Raw genomic sequence first — 21,204 nt, 5'->3', positions numbered from 1 at the left:
GAAATGACTTCTGTGTTTCACCAGGTTAAAGTGCTGCAGCTCTTCATGCTCACTTTATCTGCAGCATTTGCCCTTTGAGCACCTCTGCTGTAATTAGTATCTTTCCCTGCACTGGTCTGATTACAGCAGCGTGTGGGTTGAAAGCAGCGTCTTCTCTGCATCCTGCATTCACCTCATAGTGAGCTGGACCGGAGCCAGACCCATAACATGACCCCGCCACACCTCGATTTCTCCTGGAGACCCCGTTGTCTCTATCTCGTGGCTTGATCCAGTATTGCAACAAGAAATGCACTCCTGGATTGATTTCATCCCCCAAAAGTGTGTTCTACTCGTGCGTGACACTGTGAAAGAAACTCCGAGAGGTTTCAGCTGGAATTGTCTCACTGCTCCAGGAAAGAGCACCACACAATCAAATGAGCAGTTTAAGGTCGCTGTGGCGCAAATATGTCGCTGTTTGGACAGAAATAGGCTGTACCACTTTGTATCCCGGCCTGTGGAAATAGTCCGGTCAGATCCACTTTCACAGTGAATCAGTGCGCAGCGGGGACGCGTGCAGCACGGGGGCTGTCAGTCCTCACCATCCCTCCCATTGGCTGCAGCAGGATGCTCGGCGTGTCTCCCGTTTCCTTGATCCTCACATGCAACTGGAGCTGACGGAGGTTCGCAATGGAGCGAGAGGGGGAGCCTTCACCTGTAGATATTTGACATTAACCTGTGTGTCCACCCACGCCCCAAATAACCCCACGCCACTTTTGAAGTGAAGGCACCGCGCTTCGGATATCGCATCGCTGCACAGTCGCTGGAAATAACTTCATCTTTCGGAGGTTTTTTTGCGGGCGACTGTCGCCCCGTGCTCCGGTTTGACGGGATACTGCTGGCTGTATGGAGGGATGTCGGCATGGCTTGCACCAGGAGAACCAAAACTTTGGTGTCCACATGCGTGATCCTGAGCGGCATGACCAACATTGTTTGCCTGCTTTATGTCGGATGGGTTACTAATTACATCGCCAATATTTACATCAAAGTTCCCATGCCTTTACCGGAGAGAAAGTTAGAGTTGGACAAAAGAGGGGACACTATCCGGATCATGGAGAGGCTCGATCGGCTGGAGAATGTGGTCAACCAGCACATACAAGGTAAAGCCTCCATCCTTTAACTTACTGTACTCACATTACCTTACATGCATCATCTGGGCTCCATCAAAAATAAACTTTTAAAGAGAAAATAGCTTTACTTTTAGTGTAAAGTCACAAAGTGTGTGTATTGTCTGTTTTTGGAAATCAATACAGCAGAAACTTCTTTTGTCTGGTAAAGATCGGGGTGTTTGGAGGGTGTGATGGAGGACTAAGGACTGTAAGAAAAGCTGCATGTCCCCATTTAAAGGATTAGTAGCTGCTGTGAGGCAACATATTTATGAATGGGCTTAAAGGCTAATTTTAAATATACTTCAATATAAGAATATGTTATTAGAATTCTGTCATAAATAGGTCCTACTGTTGAGTGTAATGTACAGTACACAGCATTGCTCTCCTGATCTACAGACTCATTTTTCATTCATTCATATTTGTGCCTTTTTATTAAGGTTCATTTGAATGTTGGTTGTGCAGAAACTATCTGCACAATCTTTAGAAAAGTACACAATATGAAGTCCCTTGTATCTTGAGCTTAGGGGCGCCACGGTAGGGGGAAAATGGGACTGATAACGCAATGCCCAATGACAGTGGGGTCCTCACAAAGCAAGGAGTGAAAAGTTTGTTTTTTTCAGCAATTTTTTCCAAACATAAATAATTAGTGTGACAAATTAAAATTGGCTGAATAAATTAGTTAAAAGACTGAACTTTGTATGTCAAAAATTGGTGGATGCTGTCTGAGGCTCCCTTTTTTAAAGGTGCAAACTGGTTTAGTCCACCCCTGCACTGGGATGTATCTCTAAACGCAGCTAGAGTTGGTTCATCTTTCCCCGAGGAAGGGAAATCGGACCTTCAGAAAAGAAAAGAAAGAAAGAAAGGAAAGGGAAAGAAGGCAAACTGACTTTGTAAAGAAAAAATCAAAAGATGTATAAAAGAGATTTGGAGTAAGAGAGGGCAGACGGGGGGCCACAGAGACTGCTTATGCACAGAACTCAGAACATGGTGCTACACCCCTGCTTGAACTGCACTCTACCTGAAAATGTATTGTGACAAAACATCATGCATCCTTACTGAGAGCTAGAATCCAACAAAGAAAAAATATCTGCATTAAAATACAGGTGAAACAACTTGTGTTGTTGAGACTCCACGTTGGACTCTAATTGTGACTATTTTCTGCTCAGTGTGTTCATTCAACCTCCGCTTATTTCTTACTTTAACAAGGTTAATTAGGAATCTTTATGGTAATCTGCTCCCTCCACATTGTTCCTTACTTTTGGGAATGTCTGGAATCCCTTTTCTCAAATTCCTTTCTCCGCTCTCGGTGTACAGTTACTTTACACTTGATCACACACAGTTAATTTCTCTCCCCTCTGTGTCTTTAAAAGAGCTGTTCTTGTCATCACAGGGGGGCTCGTTTTGGGCAGGTCCCAGTCTGAAATGGCAAAGAGCTGGTGCAGAAGTGAAACGCAGACAGAAATATACTCATGCTGCTTTGAGCAATAACGGCTCTGTCTGTGCTAGGCTCGGGTAAACATTCCTCTTGGAGGCAGGTCTCCATTTCAGCCTGGCACCCAGAGGCATCTGCAGGGCGGAGCTCTTTTCAGGTGACTTACCACCAAAGTGCATGTTTCAACTATTTCTTTTACACTGACACACTGATCATTTCGTGCTAGATTTGTGCTTAAAGAACATCAGTGTGGTCTGGGAACATTTTTACAGTGATTTTCCACTTTAGAAGGCCTTCATCTAACAGTAAAGATAATTATAAAAGAGATTACTCATAAAAAAAAGTCTGCCTGCAGCACCTCTAAAGCTCACTAATTAACACGTGAGAGCTCGGAAGTTAATGCACCCGGCCAGAAATAGTCAAACACATAACCTCCTGTAAAACCACAACTTGTCTTTTATACACTTTGGTTTCACACAGATTAAACAAACAAGATATAACGAGTTAATTAGGTGTGTTTCAGAGGTGTTGACCGGTAGATATTTCACCTTTGGAGAGATCCTGGCATGCTGTTTCCCCCTTTTTCTAGTAATTATGGTAAGCTAAGGTATAGGGTCTGGAGTTATTAAACCAGTTATTAAAATTAAGAGCTGGAGGAGACCGGTATAGAAAATTTTACGACTAGGTGTCAAAATTTGACTCATCAGCCGCTCCTGTTGGAAACATATTGATACCGTGTCCTAACGGCAAATGAAAAATAACATATAATATAGCTAGAACAAATAGCCATTTAACTGCGAAGAAGCGTTCAGCTCCCTGGTGATCTCCCTCCAACCTGCTGACAGCTTATTTTGGTTTTTATTGTGAAATGAGGAGGTATTGTATTTGATAATTCCTCATGTCATCCTTGTGAATCAGCTGTTTGTCATCAATTGTGGCACAAAGGAGCAACAGGATTAAATAGAAACTCAATATTTGGTAAAAGTTAAGCTCAAAACGGTTAATTGCGTTGCATGCAGCCAGTCATGGCACCTCGTCTATCGGCTTCAAATCCAAAATGATGCCAGATTGGTGCATTTTTACTTTTCTCGAGAGACTAACTCTGCCATGTCTCGTCTCCTCACCCCAGAAATATTTTGACTTTCTAGCAAGCAAACACAACAAACAGTGCTCGTCCCCCTCCTGCCACTACCGAATTTTTTATGTCCTTCATGTTGCCGGCAGTGCTTGGCTTGCAGCCTGTCAGAGACCAAAGCTTCAGTTAATTTGTTTAAACACAATATGATGTTAATCATGTTGTCACACTTTTCTTTTCTAAGGTAACACGAGCTGGATGTAGTGTTGTGATGCTAACAGCACGGGTTGCTGATGAAGGCTACTTTTTGAAAATGACCCAACTCGCTTCATATTTACTGTAAAGACATCAGAGGGCATTTATCTCTTTCCCAAAATGTTGGATTCATCATTTAAAAACAAGTTGTAGCTCATTGTTTTTTATGCCACTTTAAAATTTGGACAGTCATTCTGCAGTTTAAAAAAAGTTATGCATATCGAACCTTTTATAACTTTTTTCACTCCTTCTCTTATGAGCTCATGCACAGTCAGCCAGCATCATCATTGGCTGCTTTGGGTATTTGTACACACATTATCACTAATGAGTACAGTAAGTCTCAGCTCTTGATGTTTTATGAGTTTGCAAGTAGCACCGTTGTTGACAGCAAAAGCTGTTTGGGCTTGTGCTGGAGAAGACTGTTGATGTCATATCGGTGCACATTTGCAACGGTAAAAACCGCTCCAACAAAATGACCTGTCACTTTAAGTACAAGCCATATTGTCTGGATTTCCCTCATAATTACTCTGAATGCATCTGCTGCAAATAGAGACCCATAATCCGAGTCTGTAAGTGGCCGACGGCGTCAACAGTCAGAGAGCTCCTGGCAGAGCCAGAGTCATTAGTGCACTTACGACATCTCTAAAAATACATCTTTCTCCTATATCACGTTGTGAGACGAGAGCAGAAATTGTATATTCTGGCCTTTGCATTCTGAAGTTCACCACTGTGACTTGTACACTTAAAGGGTCCTGATGCACCATTCACTCAACCACATGCACTTAGTTCGAGTGCACTATAAGACCAACATGCTCAACACAGAACATTACTGCATGTGAGAGTGAAACATTTAACGGAGCAGCTGACTCATTATGGAGTCAGGGGAAATGTCTCTGGTGTCAGCGTCACACTCGGGAATGAGACAGAAACATTCCACTTCTTTAACTGTGTGATGAAGTTAAGTGGCCTGTTAACAGGACAAAGCAACGTGGCAACAGCACATTAAGCGAAGTCTGAGCTCTTTGTTGTAATAAGTACAGTCAGCCGAGGAGAATTTATTGGAAAGTTGGACTGAGCAGGTTCACACACGCCCACCATGAGGGCTGTTTGCAGCAACCTTTGAATGTGACCGTCTCCAGGAGAGCTATTTCTTCAAAATGAAAATCATTAGAGTACTTTATGTTTGCATACTTGTTGCATATATACAGTCAATTAAGCACCCTGATATGTGTCTTATGCACAGTAACATAGCTGTGCATATGTTTTAAATACTTTTGGATATTTAAATACTTCAACAATGCAGATGATTCCACATATAGCTGTGTATATTTGCTTTGTTATTCATTTTTTTTAATCTTCTTCTAATATTTATTGTGTGTACATTTGTTGACTCAGATGATGAGCTGTGGTGCACAATTACCCTTGCAGAGATAGTGTTGACTTGAAGCGACTAAAAGTCATTTTCATTATTTCATGATATGTCAGTCATTGTCTTGATGAATCATTTAGTCTATGAAACCATTTCTCAGAGCTCACTGTGATGTCCTCTAATTGTCTTGTTGTTTTTTATGATTTACAGTCCAAAACCTAAGTTTATTCAATTAACTGCCCTAAGTGGGTGATGAAAAACAGCAAACACATTTTAGAGGCTTGAACCAAAAATTGTGTGGCAGTTTAGCATGAAAAATAAAGGTCCCATATTGTAAGAAGTCACATACACATGTCTTTTTTTAATAAAAAGCAGGTATCAGGGTTTCCTACAAATTCATTTATTTGTGGCGGGGCCATCACAAACAAAACATCTGCCACCACAAAAAGATTTTCTATTTTTGGAGATGGACAGTTTATTAGGAGTGCTATTGGAATATATGTATGTACCTTGCAGTTATTCACTGCACATTCAGAGCAAAATGCCAGGTGCAATGAAAGTGAAACTCAACCATTAATTGTGCTGGATTTAAAAGTTATCATACACTCACTCTGCACTCTGCTTCTCCTCTCATCCATTGATCTGATCAGCGCTGACTGGATGGACAAATCAGTTATCCACACTTCCACTCAAACTGCTGCTGAGGGAAAATAACTCCTGATGAGTTTGCCTGCGCTGCATTCACAGACCTGCAAAAACATCCAAATTTAGAGAGGGGTTACACATTTCGCCATGCACAGACACTGATTCTGTGGGAAAAACTAAAGCATAAATGCAATATTAATACTGTGAAAGTACCAAAACTATCAATTCACAGAGAAAAATGCACACAGTCCGTACTCAGTAACTGTGCCTTTAAACAAGCCGTCAGGACTTCAGCGAAGTTGTGATGTCACAACTACTATTTAAAGGTACAAATTGTCTGTACAGTGTGGTTACAGTGATTACCCAGCTGCTATGGCAATGCAGATGCTGAAAGTGCAGATGTTAAGGACCTGGAAAAACTGACCAGCCAGAGCAGACAGGGTTTTTTCAGGAGGGCGGCTTAAAGAGACAGATGCTAAAACAGTGTTTCAGACAGAGGGTGTATACAGGCATGCTCAGGCAGACAGTGTGAGAAAAATAAAGTGTTTTTTGAACGTTATAGCATGTAAACATGTTCTAGTAGAAACCCAAAATACAAGTATGACCCTGAAAACTAACATAATGTGGGGCCATTTAACCATTAAGCAATTTAAAGATTTATTTTCTTTCAATCAACTAATTGATTAATCAGCAGATTACTGCAGCTGGTAGAAGTTAATTCAATACAGTCGATGCCTCAGTTGAATAGTTTGTGTTAAAAATCTTACTTTCACAGCAGTTGTTTATATCTGATGGCAGTTATATTGTCAGTGCAGGATTTATATTGTTAGAGTCTAAGCAAACAGTGTAAGATATGTGCATGAATGTAACATGATGTTTCATTAGGATGTTTTTCTTGAAACAGCAGCATGTTTCCTGGGTTGCTTTGACCTCTAAGGATGTGTATTACCAGCATGTCGTCTGATTGAACGGCCACGAGGCCTGCGAGAGGCAGTCATTAACACAGCGCTGATTTAGCTGCAAATGATAGCGACAGTTCCCAAGATGGCTTGAAGCTAATCCACCCGTCAAGTCAATTGAGAAGCTCGGTAAATCAGCGCTCCCGCTGATGCTCAGAGGACAGTTACATTTGGATATTTATCTGATGTGATTTTCCAGAGCGACAGTGAGTGCAGCTGTAGAATAAGTGAGTGAAATTTGAAGGCACGTGTAAATACATGGATGTGTGCAGGTGTTTGTGTGCATGCTTGTGCAGGCAGGCTGTGGTATGCAGCTCAGGAAAGTACAAGTTACCTTCGTACATACTTCCCTTTGAAAGTGCTCAGTCCATCGGGAGAAAAAAAACAGTTGAAAGGGTCTTTTGATACAGTTTTAGATGAAGGCAACCTTGTTTCTTACAAAATAAATCATGAGTTTTCTAATATTCTTTTTTCTCCTTTTACCATGTACTGTTATTTGATATAAGATGTCTAAATGGGTGGATTGAAGCTTTTAAGAATGTATTAAATACAAAGTTATCAAAGCATATTCAGTATGTATTGACTTAAATATCTTAGACAGACACAAGTAAAAATCTGTTTTTGAAATTGACTTCTTGTGCAGAGAGCTTGAGCTTACAGGGTTGATGTTTTTGTGTATGTTGTGTAACTTCCATTTTTGCATTTGGCAGCTCTTTTTTTCTTACATGCAGATGCATCATGATGGTAGGTTTATTTGTAGGTGATGATGATTATTTTTTGGTAATTTGGTTGTCAAATGCAAAAGATGAGTATTATGTGATTCTGTTCATGTGTTGTGTTGACAGGGGATATTTACCAAAACTGAAAATGAAATTAAGGATGCCCTTCTCTTAGTAGTTAATTGATTGGGACCTGCTTCAGTAGCGGCACAATACAATCAGTCAGAGGAGTGAGTGAGCGTGAACTGAGTGGCTAATTAAGGTGAATGAGGGGCAGGTGTGCCGGCAGGTGATTGGGGAGCGGCAGGAGCAGCTGAGAGCTGCTGCTGCGAGCAGAGTGAAAAACCCAAAGCTGTCAGCTACTATTTTCCAGGAAAACTATATTTTATATACTCAGTGGTCACTTTATTAGGTACTCCTGTAACATATAACACAATCCAATGCAACAGATCAGATAATAATGTTCAGATTTGATTTATACTGTCAGATGATTTGTATTAAACTATATGTAGCAATGGGCAGTATGGATAAAATCAAATATCACAATATTTTTGATTAATGACCCCAGTATCAATATTGCAACAGTATTTTGGGTTGACTTTTGATGCTAAAATATTTCCACATGGCCTTCTTTTCTGTGTCAGGGTCTGGAAGCCGAGGCATTTCCCTCTTCCTCCCTTCTTTCCTGTGGCAGCTCCAAGTTTATTTCCCGTGGTTTATTCCTCTTTCTTTCAGCCTCTCTCCACTTATATTTTGGATTAAACTAGTCATGGTGCACCACATGAAGGGTATGCTGTTTTAGTGCACACAGCCTTAGAGGAGCAGAGTATATCCACTAGATGTGCACACATAAACCGAGGATTACACTTCTACACTTAAAATACAAATTAGTACAACATAGAAAGGAGAAATTGGTCCCTTTTTGGGTATTGATCTTATTGATGCTAGAAAGGATCTTCAAAATGAAAATATAGGGTAGTTTCTGTAGTAATGATATTTTGGTATCGGTCTCCATGCTGTTAAAACATATGCACCCTGCATAATTCTCTACCGGAAAAGAGGCAGCAACAAGGTGCTTTAGAAAAAAAGAAAAAGGAAAAAAATGATAATTACGAGCCCAAATCACAGAGATGCTGATTCGCACAGGACTTGTATTATCACATGACCTCAGCGAAATATGGTTGGTAATTAGTGGTGCAGTTTTTATCAGACAAATTGAGGATACAGTATATGCATGGGATTAAGATCACAGCAGAACACAATTATTAGAAATCACGAGGTCCCCAGGTAATACCAGGCCAGTGCGAATAAGACTCGACAGAGACTGTAAACATAAGAAAAGTCCACAGGGTCCCTTTATTTGATCACATTAGCATGCTTACATCTGCTAATTATCAAAAACCAAAAATTACAGCTGAGGCTGATGGTTGTGACTTAATTTGAAGATGTTGGGTACTTTAAAGTTGAAAAAGTATACTTGTCTGCTCTCTCTGGTGGACAACTATTTTTTAAATTACTTAAAAATATATTTTGCAGTTCTGTATTGCAGTTTCACACGACAAATTGACACATATCTGTGACAGGCTAATATTGGTTGATATCGGCTGATTGATTTATCAGTCTGGCTTTACTGTAAAAAAAAAAAAAAAAGATTAAATAAAAAAATTTGTTTAAGGGATATTTCCGTCTTTCTAGGCTGGCAGAATTTCATGACTTATTCAGTGAGCAGCCAGGTAGGACACTGGGCACATTAAGACAGACAGAGCATGCAAATTGGAGCGCTTAAAATAGACAAAAGCCGTTTAAGATTTTTGTGAATTCATCACTGTACAGTGATAGTGCTTATCAGGCCCTGGCATCTGTTGAAATAGAGCAAAGAGAAGTGCCTCTACTGTTCTTCTTAACTGATAAATATGAAATAAATGTAACCATGGCCTCTATAAACATTCTGCTGTAGATTTATTACAAGTCTGATTCATCTGTCAGCGCTTGCAGTTTGCAGCCTGTAGGCAGGGACGCAGACGGTGTGTGTGTGAGAGAGAGAGTCTGGAGTGAGGAGTGGGAATATAAAATGGGGAGATCTTCTGGGTGGTAATTCCAATAAATCGAAGAGTTATTGAAATACTGGGATATGAATGCACTAAAGAATGTTTGGTAATGAAAACAATTAATTATTCTGACTCCAGAGGGCAGAGTCATCGCGAAGAGAATAAATTAGACGTCTAAGAGCCTCTTACAAGAGTGTCGATTCAAAGGTCGTCCCCTGACAATTTTCTACTAAATAGATCAGTTCACTATTGCAAATGTTCTCTATGTAGTTAAATCCCCAGTGATTTTCTGCAGCCACAGCAAAAAAAAGAAAAAAAGAGAAAACAACCCTTGTACATCAGACTAAAATCTGGTTTATCTGCGGCTGTATGAGATTTACATCTCAGCCCGCGCTGACAACAAGCCATTTATCTCTATGCATTGATACAAAGTGATGTACTAGTGTGAACTTCTCTGCTCGGAGGCAATAAAAAGAAACACTTTAAATGGTTTTTGGGAAAAACTTTCAGCTGCATTCAATGATTTTTGACCAGTGGGGGAAAACTCATGGAGCTCCAGTAAAAAGCGGCAGCAGAAGGGACAAATTGATGCGCTTTGTTGTTTCGTGCTTACTACATTTGTCAGCAGTTGTTTTTGAGCTGTTTTTCTCGCTCCTCCTCTGCACTTTCTTTCTCATATTTAATGGCTCTAAGTGAGGAAGTGTGCTCTGGTTCAAAACGACCATGCCATTATGCACAAAGTGTTTTCATCTGCTGTATGAACAAGTGACTGTCATTTTCTCATGCGATGCAGCACAGTTGTTTCTGAGTTATGACCAGTTCTGACTAAATGATCTGATCTGTCAGCACATATTTTCAAATCCATTGAATAGTTTTTGATTGCAAGTTTTATGTTTGCCTTTTTTTGCGGTGAAGCTGCAGATAGGTGATCCCTCTGTATAGAAATGTGTAAATGTGACCACTTAAATGCCAAAAAAGAAACAAACAATAAACCATATTAAGCATTTCCTTTAGAGCTTTTATATCTAGAAGAGCACTTAATTGAATGGACTTTTTAATATAAAAAAAACAGATGCTCTTTTGTTTTTGCTACTTTTTTTCCCCCCCCAGACATTTATGTTAAAGACTCAAACCTTTTTTTTATTCACACAAAGATTTTTTTCCTCTCAAATTTGTCAAAATCTGTTACTGAGCACTTATTGTTTTCCTAGATTATCCAAAATAATTTAGTGTTACCTAAGGCAAAGAACAAATCTTCACATTTCCGAGTCTGAAACTACAGTAGGTAATATCCTTTATTCTTGCTTTAAAGTAAATCCATTGATTAGAAGTAGTAGTAGCTGATGATTGATTTCCTATTCATCAACTACTTGTAGTTTTATCTCTAAACACTTTCCCACCAAAGCATAGGTGTAGTGCTACCAGAGCGCATAGGAACGTCACTCTGCAACTTCTGCCACTACTGATGGTTTCTTTGTTTGTGATGCGTTTTCAAAGAAACTTTACAATGCCAGTCTGTTAAACTTGGCCAGCTTGTGCAGCATTCACAATGCCTGCAGGAAAGCTATATTTTCATAGTCTAATAGTCTATTAGATGAGCTTGACCTCTGCCTGCACTGCAACTTTCCTCAGAATGGATGTTTCAAATGCAGTTTCTTTTGCTCGGCATCCATGGAATCACCTAATACTACTTAGCTAGATGTTTGGCTGACTGCTGATAATATTCTCAACGCAATGAAACTAACTGTCTGTCTAACATTTGATCTTGTGGTCAGTTACACGTGACTTATGTAGGCTATGTAAACTTATCATAGGAACAGTGATTACACAACCTTCAAAATAAGCCACAACTTGCCCGTGTGCTTGCACCAAGCTGCAACCAAAAACACTGAAAAATGAAGCCAATGTGGAAATCGCAAAAACTGCAGGTCATTGAATGGCCACTTGGGGCTGGCTCCAAACCAGAGTTAATCCCCATAGACCCCCATGTTAAAGTTTACAGCCTGGTGCAATAAACAGTTTTGGTTTCTATAGCTTATTTTAACATTTATGACGATATAGGGAGGGGTTTATATATAACTCTCCTGTTTCCATTTTGATTAAGGCTTTAACTTATGCACATTTAAGGGCAAGCTGCTTGATCGATGGACTGTCTGCGAGGCGTTTCCACAATCTATGAATCAGATCCACACCTCATTCTTCCACAGTGCCAACCACTCACCCAAATATGGTCACTTCTGTCTCAAAAAAACCAAGAAGGTGATGGCCGAAATGCTGAACTTAAGGCTTTACAACGGCAGTCCACAAACCGTGTGTGTCACAGGTGTACTCTAGTACTCAAACCAATAGCACTTCACCCTTCACATGTTTTCCAAAGCAGCACTGAAGAGTGTACATATATGCTAATAACAGCTTCTCCGCATCATCACATTTGTCTGTAAGCTGAATTATATTGAGAGTACATACATCACAAAGTGTAAGTGCTTAAAAGGACACAAAGACATGTTTAATACTTTTTAAAAATCATGTGCAGTCACTGCACAAAGCCAATCTGTTCACACCAAAACCAAAAACTCAGATAAATTAAATTAAATTCTGACTAACTTGTTTACCTTGACTACAACTTATGCATTAACAGAAACATTTTTAAATGATTACTCTGAATCTGAATGTTTTCCTCAGTTCCCTCAGTCTCTAAGACAGTGGACTTCAGCTGTCAGTATTCGCTTTGTCTCTATTGAGTCGGCTGGTGCTGATGTGAGGTTACGATGGGGGAGGGTGCAGATGGATTACAGGGTGAGACTCGATGAGACAGAAGTGAATTACCATGGCGTCGAAATGAGATTCATCAACTCTAACCTTAAATGAGATCTTCTATCAAAATATATTTTCTCAACTTTCACTCTTCATTAATTCATCGCTAATATAGAAGAAACTCCAACTGTAGTTATCTGCCAAGAAGTGTTGCATTGCAAAATCAGAAAAGAGAAACAACAGACTGGATGTTATATTTCTTCATCTAAAGAGGTTGCTATTGAGGGACTTTCAAATCTCAGATGTCTGAGGATCCTTTAACGCACCACTTATATAAATTTTAATCTCCACAGTTTATCACACTGAAGCTCTTTTCAGTCTGAAGTGTTACCTGGGGTCCTTTTGTGATTTGTAATAATTGTAAAGTATGTCTGTATGTGTAAATCTGCCAGGTTTGTAATCCGTAAAATAAAAAAATGAATAGGACAGGTTTTATGTCTGCAGAGGAGGTTGGGTGATTTTAATAGAACATTAACTAAATACACTGGAAACTGCCCAGTCTGGCTGGGTGAAATTAATCCCTATTATATACCCCCCCCGTTTTTTAAAAACTTTTCCTTTTTTCCTTTATTTTTTATGTAGATTAAAATGTAATTGACATTTGTATATATAATACATAATTATTATGTATAATGTAATATACATTATAGTATTATTAAATATATAATTTAATAATAATAATAATAAATATATATATAAACTTGTTCTCCTAGTCAATCTTCATTTTGATGAATAATAAAATAGACTTGATTGACACAGATAAACACAGTTGATCTTACATGAATATATAAGTTTAACGAAAGCACAGATAACTCTTGGCAGGACATGGCGTACATGGACAAAGATTTACCAAAAACCTAAAAAGAGAACAATGATTAACCCTGACAAAGTGTATTTCACACATCATACAGCTGTGTCTAACTCTGGAGTCTAAACATCTACAAGGTTTTGATCCTGCGGTATCTTAACCTTCAGACACCCTGGAGCCTCCTCACATGCCTGCATGAAGACAGTGAAGGACTCTGATGCCAAAAGTACCTAAACCATGACCATGGATGAATCATAAATTCGTTCAGTTACTGTAATACATGATAACATTCAAATACTTTCATATTGAATGATTATTCTGGACACAGATGTAGCACATCAAGCTGATGATTAAACAGCATAATTTCTATATACAGTGCCTTGCGAAAGTATTCGGCCCCCTTGAACCTTTCAACCTTTCACCACATTTCAGGCTTCAAACATAAAGAAATAAAATTTTAATTTTTGTCAAGAATCAACAACAAGTGGGACACAATCGTGAAGTGGAACGAAATTTATTGGATAATTTAAACTTTTTAACAAATAAAAACTGAAAAGTGGGCGTGCAATATTATTCGGCCCCTTTACTTTCAATGCAGCAAACTCACTCCAGAAGTTCAGTGAGGATCTCTGAATGATCCAATGTTGTCCTAAATGACTGATGATGATAAATAGAATCCACCTGTGTGTAATCAAGTCTCCGTATAAATGCACCTGCTCTGTGATAGTCTCAGGGTTCTGTTTAAAGCGCAGAGAGCATCATGAAGACCAAGGAACACACCAGGCAGGTCCGAGATACTGTTGTGGAGAAGTTTAAAGCCGGATTTGGATACAAAAAGATTTCCCAAGCTTTAAACATCTCAAGGAGCACTGTGCAAGCAATCATATTGAAATGGAAGGAGTATCAGACCACTGCAAATCTACCAAGACCCGGCCGTCCCTCCAAACTTTCATCTCAAACAAGGAGAAAACTGATCAGAGATGCAGCCAAGAGGCCCATGATCACTCTGGATGAACTGCAGAGATCTACAGCTGAGGTAGGAGAGTCTGTCCATTGGACAACAATCAGTCGTACACTGCACAAATCTGGCCTTTATGGAAGAGTGGCAAGAAGAAAGCCATTTCTCAAAGATATCCATAAAAGTCTCGTTTAAAGTTTGCCACAAGCCACCTGGGAGACACACCAAACATGTGGAAGAAGGTGCTCTGGTCAGATGAAACCAAAATCGAACTTTTTTGGCCACAATGCAAAACGATATGTTTGGCGTAAAAGCAATACAGCTCATCACCCTGAACACACCATCCCCACTGTCAAACATGGTGGTGGCAGCATCATGGTTTGGGCCTGCTTTTCTTCAGCAGGGACAGGGAAGATGGTTAAAATTGACGGGAAGATGGATGGAGCCAAATACAGGACCATTCTGGAAGAAAACCTGTTGGAGTCTGCACAAGACCTGAGACTGGGACGGAGATTTATCTTCCAACAGGACAATGATCCAAAACATAAAGCCAAATCTACAATGGAATGGTTCACAAATAAACGTATCCAGGTGTTAGAATGGCCAAGTCAAAGTCCAGACCTGAATCCAATCGAGAATCTGTGGAAAGAGCTGAAGACTGCTGTTCACAAACGCTCTCCATCCAACCTCACTGAGCTCGAGCTGTTTTGCAAGGAAGAATGGGCAAGAATTTCAGTCTCTCGATGTGCAAAACTGATAGAAACATACCCCAAGCGACTTGCAGCTGTAATTGGAGCAAAAGGTGGCGCTACAAAGTATTAACTAAGGGGCCAAATAATATTGCACGCCCCACTTTTCAGTTTTTTATTTGTTAAAAAAGTTTAAATTACTCAATAAATTTCATTCCACTTCACGATTGTGTCCCACTTGTTGTTGTTTCTTGACAAAAAATTTAAATTTGATATCTTTATGTTTGAAGCCTGAAATGTGGCGAAAGGTTGCAAGGTTCAAGGGGGCCGAATACTTTCGCAAGGCACTGTAGGTGTGCATTGGCATGGTCACAATTAAAGGCCACTCTAAAATGTGCAGTTTGATCACAGAACACAATGCCACAGATGTTGTAAGTTTTGAGGGAACATGCCACTGGCATGTTGACTGCAGGGATGTCCACCAGAGCTCTTACATTATCATAGGCTGTCTCCAATGTTGTTTTTCGTAAATTTGGCACTACATCCAACTGGCGTCACAACCAAAGGCCATGTGTGACCACAGCAGCCCAGGACCTTTATGTCCAGCATCCTCACCTGCCGAATTGTCTGAGAGCAGCCACCTGAACAGCTGATGCAACAATTGCTTTGTGCAACCAAAGAATTTCTGCAGAAACTGTCTCAGGGAAGCTTGTCTGTATGCTTGTCATTCTCGCCAGGATCTTGACTTGGCAACATTTTATCAGCGTAACCGCTGTCAGATGGCAACTGCCCACCTTTGATGGCATCAGGCACTTTGAAGAAGTATGCTCTTTGAGGACGAGTCCTGTGTGACTGAGAAATGCATATTCATAGTCATCTAAAATCCATAGCTCAGAGTGCCTAAAAATGTCATTTTTCAAGATGAAATGGCTCATTTTAAGAGTGGCCTTTTATTTCGACTATCCCAAATTACACGTGTAATAATCATGCTTTTTAAACAGCATCTTGATACCACACCTTTCAGGTGGATCTGATTATCTTGGTAAAAGAGAAGTGCTCACTAGCACAAATTTTTGTTAAATTGTTACCAAATAGAGAAATATGTCTTTTTGAGTGCAGAGAAAAGGTCTTCGATCTTTTCAACACATGTAAAATGGGAGCAAAAATTAGCCCTTCGTTTAGATTTTTGTTCAGTGTAATTGTAGCCTAACACAGTATTGTACAATTTCAGTAACATTAGAAGTGCTACTCTAAAGCTGAGAGCTGGTTTTGGTGCATTTCTGAATGTTTAACAAACCTGAAAATAAACTGTGGGCTATCATTGTCAATCTGGTCACAGAGTTTGAAACAAACATTCAGAAAATATTCTGATGTTAGTCAAAATAAAAAAGTAGCAACAACAACAACAAAAAATTGAGGTTACTTCTGTTTTGTGTGCTGGCTCTTTGCCATCATCTCACCAACTTGACAACTGATGCCTGGATCACAGTTTTGTCCAAAACCAAGTTTACTTCTTTTGCAAAGTGGGATAAAAGGTCAAAGTTGTTGTACCCCGCATGCAGCATACCAGTCTATCAAAAGTGGATTTCACTCATCATCACAGCCCCGGATGGCAAAATGTTCTCTTCTTCTTCCTTGTCCTCCTCCCTTCCTCGCTGCGAACAGCGTTAGTACCAAAGTGCTCTCTCACCTCTGTGATGATCTCCTCGTCAGTAACAGCCTCCATCGAGCAGCGCTGCCATCAGATGCAATCCAACACCTTAGTGCTGATCTCAGCAGGCAGATCCACAGTTTTCGGTTCCTCCTCTGGTGACACGACCCTCTCTCCTCCAGTAGTTTCTTATTGTGGAGGCCCCTCACATCAGCTCAGGCGTCCTGCAGGATAAGAATAGCATCCAGGAGGCTGATTTTTGGCAATGTCTTTAGCAGTAGCTCTGCTGCTTGAAAAAGTAAGCTTTAGCTGTGCTGATGATCCCCTGGTCATGGAGCAGGAGAATGGAGGTTCTGTTCTTTGGCAAGGACTCAACTCAGATGTTTCTCAGTGTTGCAATCCCACTCCTTCAACCACTCCACAAAGAGATTCCCAGTCATCCATGCAGAAGAATTGGTCCTGACTTTTGTCAGTGACAAAATTTCCTTCTTTTCCCTGGTGGCAGAACAGGTGAAGAGAGCGATGATCCTTTCCTTAGATTTCTTTCTCTCCATTTTATTGTCAGATTTAGAGGTCAAGGTGCGGTCAGGTGGTGTTTGAAAATAAATTCTGCTCTCATCGGAATTCCAGGTGTTTTCCTCTATGTATTCTTGTCTCCTCTGTCCCCACTGGTCCTCAAGCCATTCATCATGTGACACTTTGTCTGCCTCAGCAGCCTCCCCGTGGTGTTTTTTTTAAACACAGTGATCTCTCTCTTTTTAAATCACTCAAACCAGCCAATGGAAACTGGATCTTGTTGGTTTTCTCATGGCACAGCAAGGATGAACTGGAGAACCACGCTATATGTTAAGACATTAGCAAAATTTAAATCAAGATTTTATTGCACACGACGAAATTCCAGAAAATCAATTTAAAAATGAAAAAAAAAAAAAATTCATTCATTCATTTCTGTCGGTGGCACTGAAGCCACATTCAGCTGAAGAAGAAGAAGGCATAACAGTATCATTAAAAGAGTGCAGTCAGTTCTCAAACAAAAAACACGTTTGTGTCATGTAATAAGTATCCCCATCATTCCACATGGATCCGATGTTTTTGTCAGCTGCAATTTTTTTGTCTCTACATGGAAATAAAAGCATCTGGACATTTAAGACAAACACTAAAAAAAAATGTCCGTAAAATTACAGGCAGCTGTAGTTGCCAGCATCCTACCGTCATTTCACAGTGTCACCACCGTACTTCAATGGTATATTTAAATTCATATAATTCATATATCATAAGTATTTTACAGTAAATTTGAAGTTTGCAGTGTAATATTGCAACTAAAAAATTGGCCGTATTTTTGCAGCAGTTTGTTACATTGATAAGCTTCATGTATGTCATGATTTATTCAATAAGTCTGTTTCCATTGCTGCATTGTAAACTTATTTGCACAATCCTCCATCAAAATGCATATGCAACTAGAAAAGTGTTCTCAGGAGAGTGCAGATCTCCGTCAGGTGTGTCTGGGGGTGTGTGGGCGGGGAACAGGGAGTGCAGAGCAGCCTGTGAGTATATCGTGGAATGAAGGTTGCATAATCAAGGTGTAGACAGAGTAGACAGGCTATATGGAGATGAACCTTGGACACAATATCTCATAAAACCCTTCTGTATACTTCCCTCTGCAGTAAAAACAAAGGAGAGTGAAATCTCAGTCAGTTGTTCCTCTCACCTCCCTGACACTCAAGATTGAGGCAAAGATAAGAATTTGAGTGGTGTCATTCAGCTACTTGTTAGCAACTGTGTTTTTAAGGCATTTAAAAGCTTCATAACTGATGAGTGGGGTATTTGCTGACATTTTTGTTGTGGAACAAAACAAAGAAATCCCTTAAACTTGTGTTATTCAGGCATCTAATCCAAAATCCATTTAAAAAAAACCATTGACTTTTAGACAATGTTACCACGAAATGCTAACCAATTCCTGGGTTTTAGGACTCCTTCCTGCACCTGCAAGTTTGTTCGCTAACTTTGGGGCTAAAGTTAACCCCCTTCTCTTAAATCAGCAGGTGGTAAGTAAGACGCAGGAGTCTGGACTGTGTTCTGACGAGTTGGACCAGTTATTCAGTGACAAGTAACCTGTACACACATTGCACTAATATATTTAACTGTATACTCTCTCTCTCTTTCTTTTTATTGCACACTCACTTTGCACACAATCTGGCACAGAAAGGATGCACTTGAATCTATGTCATGATTTGGTCCAGTAGGTTCCAGTCATTTAGGAATCTGTTTCGGTACCCAATCCTACATGATCCCTCTAGGCTTACACCTGGCGGAGACAATGACAGAAGCACTCCTCGTTGCTGACAGGTAGTGAGCTTCAGATCACTAACAAGGTGCAGAAGACTGAGTTCATTTTGTTGTTAATCACAAGAAATTCATGTTTAAATTTCATTTAAGTTTAAGTTAGGCTTTGGGCAGTTTTGTATAGTCCCTTTTAAATTAGTATTTCTATTTCATTTCAATTTAGTCTTATTTACATCCAGTGTAATGCTGAATTGTTGGCATAGAGAAGACTCACTCACAAAAACATATTATATACAGGCCTGAGGATGCATCAACATTTTTTGATATTTGCATATATTATGGAATCACATATAAGAAACATTAGAGACACAATGTCATGTCCATGAAGACAGTTTCAGACAACCTTCATGGACGTTTTGACAAAAGACAAAACAAATGACTTAAAAGGATTTAATAAAATACTTGATTTGAAATGTAAATAGGAAGGAAAAAAAATAAGAATACATTTTCAAGAACATTGCTTAATGAATATGCTGCGATTATAATTCCTATTTCACATGGATTACAGACTAACAGAAAGGAAATAATGGGATGTACTAATGTAATGTGTATTAATATGTGGCACTTGAGGAAGGCATCACATTTGTGAAAGTTGTAAGATTTTTCTGCTTTAAGTCTTCAGATAAGCATCAAAAGTGAGATCCACCTCCTGTAGGTTTTTATGGCTCTTTATGGTTTAAATCACTTAGAAAGACTTTAGATCATGTTCATGAAATAAAAAGGCTGTAAAAATGTTTTATTCCCCCAGCTCGCAAACCACTCAACCTTTCCCTCACAGAATAAAATGTAAGACTCTGTACAGTCGCTGTCACAGAGCATCTTTAGTATCTGTTGAGAATGAGTGTCTACATGACTCAGATGTCCTCTGCTGTTTCTGACACATCCAGTGTCAGATGCCTCATGGTCATGACAAACTGTGACTGAAGCTACTGTTTGAGGAGACTTTCCACCTGTGTTCAGCTCACTTGCTATGGTGTAGGAGAGCAGAAACGATTGGTTGATTTATCAATAAGTCAGTGGACAGCAAATTTATCTGCAGCAGTTATGAAAATCGGTTAATGATGGATGTCAGCTTTCATGGAAATTTTCCCCACAATTTAGCTTTTTCTTGCCTCTCAAAGGTGAAGATTTCCCATCGTCCTTTGTCCTGTATAAAGTGAGTATCTTTGGATTTTGCTCTATTGTTGCACACACACACACACAAAAAAGTTTTTTAAAGGAGTCACCTTTGGCTCTTAGAACTTGTGTCAGACACATTAACTATTTAAAAAACACATTTTATGAGGAAAACCATTGATTAATCAACAGAATTCATATTCATTGACTGAATCAATGATGAAAACAGTAGTTTGTTACAGCCCTAGTGTAATTTTTGCAACCGGATAACTAAACAAAAACAAAATCAAACAAGTCTTTGTCTAACTAGGGCTGCCCTCTGAAAGTCAAAGATTGAAATCATCAGTCGGAGAACTCTCAGTCGACTGAGATTCTTCTTGTAGAGCAGTTGTTTTGTCATTTTTTGTCAGACAGTGTGTGTTGTACCTCTGGGTCAGTGCCCACATGTAGCTGCAGAGTGAGCGCTTCTTGCTTTCAGGCTGCTCATTGGTATAGGCAGCTGCGGACATGGAGGCAGCTCCGCCCACAGGAAGACAGGCTTTGCCCTGTAATGCTCCGGGATAACGTTATCTTCTGATGTCCTCTCAGAAGTGGTGAATTTCAGCTCACAGCAACTTAATACGATACAGTCTCTGGCTTTTGTTGCACATTTCTGACGCGACATTAGTTTGCATGCATGAGCTCGTAGGCTAACTTGGCTTGTTTACTATTAAGTGATCATTGCTGTTACCCTGAACATCCTATCAAAAACTGCTCAAACTCTGAAACTCTCTGTATGGATGAAAAGTTACAGTCATATGTCCTTTTTTTTCTCTGCTCCATCTTTTCATTTTTGGGCTCCTTTTTCCATCTAATTTGTGTTTTTATTCCAGTTATGCCACTCTATCTGCCTAGATTTTATTTACTTTCCACTTGACCACTCCTGCTTGACCTCTGACATTACATGATGGACGGATCCACTTGAAGTTGTGTGGGAAGGTGGCAATGGCTGGTACCACTGCATCTGCCTGACATAGGTAGACTATTTATATTTTTGGGGCCGTGTAACCCCCTAATCAGGGTCACTGCTTGCAGATCTTTCCTCCTGTTATTTTTCTCCCTACTTTTTTATACAATGCTGGTGGCGGCCCTGCTGGCCCATCTGGCATTTACCACAGATGCCAGACCGGTCAGTCCCG

The 21,204-nt window shown here is 39.8% G+C and overlaps 1 protein-coding gene across 1 annotated transcript in view; it reads left to right on the top strand.

The window, feature by feature from the left end:
• The first annotated feature begins 327 nt into the window (after positions 1 to 327).
• The window catches only part of galnt18b (UDP-N-acetyl-alpha-D-galactosamine:polypeptide N-acetylgalactosaminyltransferase 18b), a 105,185-nt gene continuing 84,308 nt past the window's right edge, over positions 328 to 21,204 (top strand). Inside the window, exon 1 of the mRNA XM_042486778.2 lies at positions 328 to 1,136. Within this exon, the coding sequence (XP_042342712.1) occupies positions 899 to 1,136 (238 nt within the window). The 5' untranslated portion in view covers positions 328 to 898. The remainder of the gene's footprint in view (positions 1,137 to 21,204) is intronic.

Source organism: Plectropomus leopardus, chromosome 1 (assembly GCF_026936395.1).
Source record: "Plectropomus leopardus strain MGB_pleo_1.0 chromosome 1, ASM2693639v1, whole genome shotgun sequence".
In the NCBI taxonomy this organism is placed as follows: domain Eukaryota; kingdom Metazoa; phylum Chordata; class Actinopteri; order Perciformes; family Serranidae; genus Plectropomus; species Plectropomus leopardus.
Note: the sequence above shows the minus strand (reverse complement) of the source record. Positions and strands in the feature narration are given on the sequence as shown.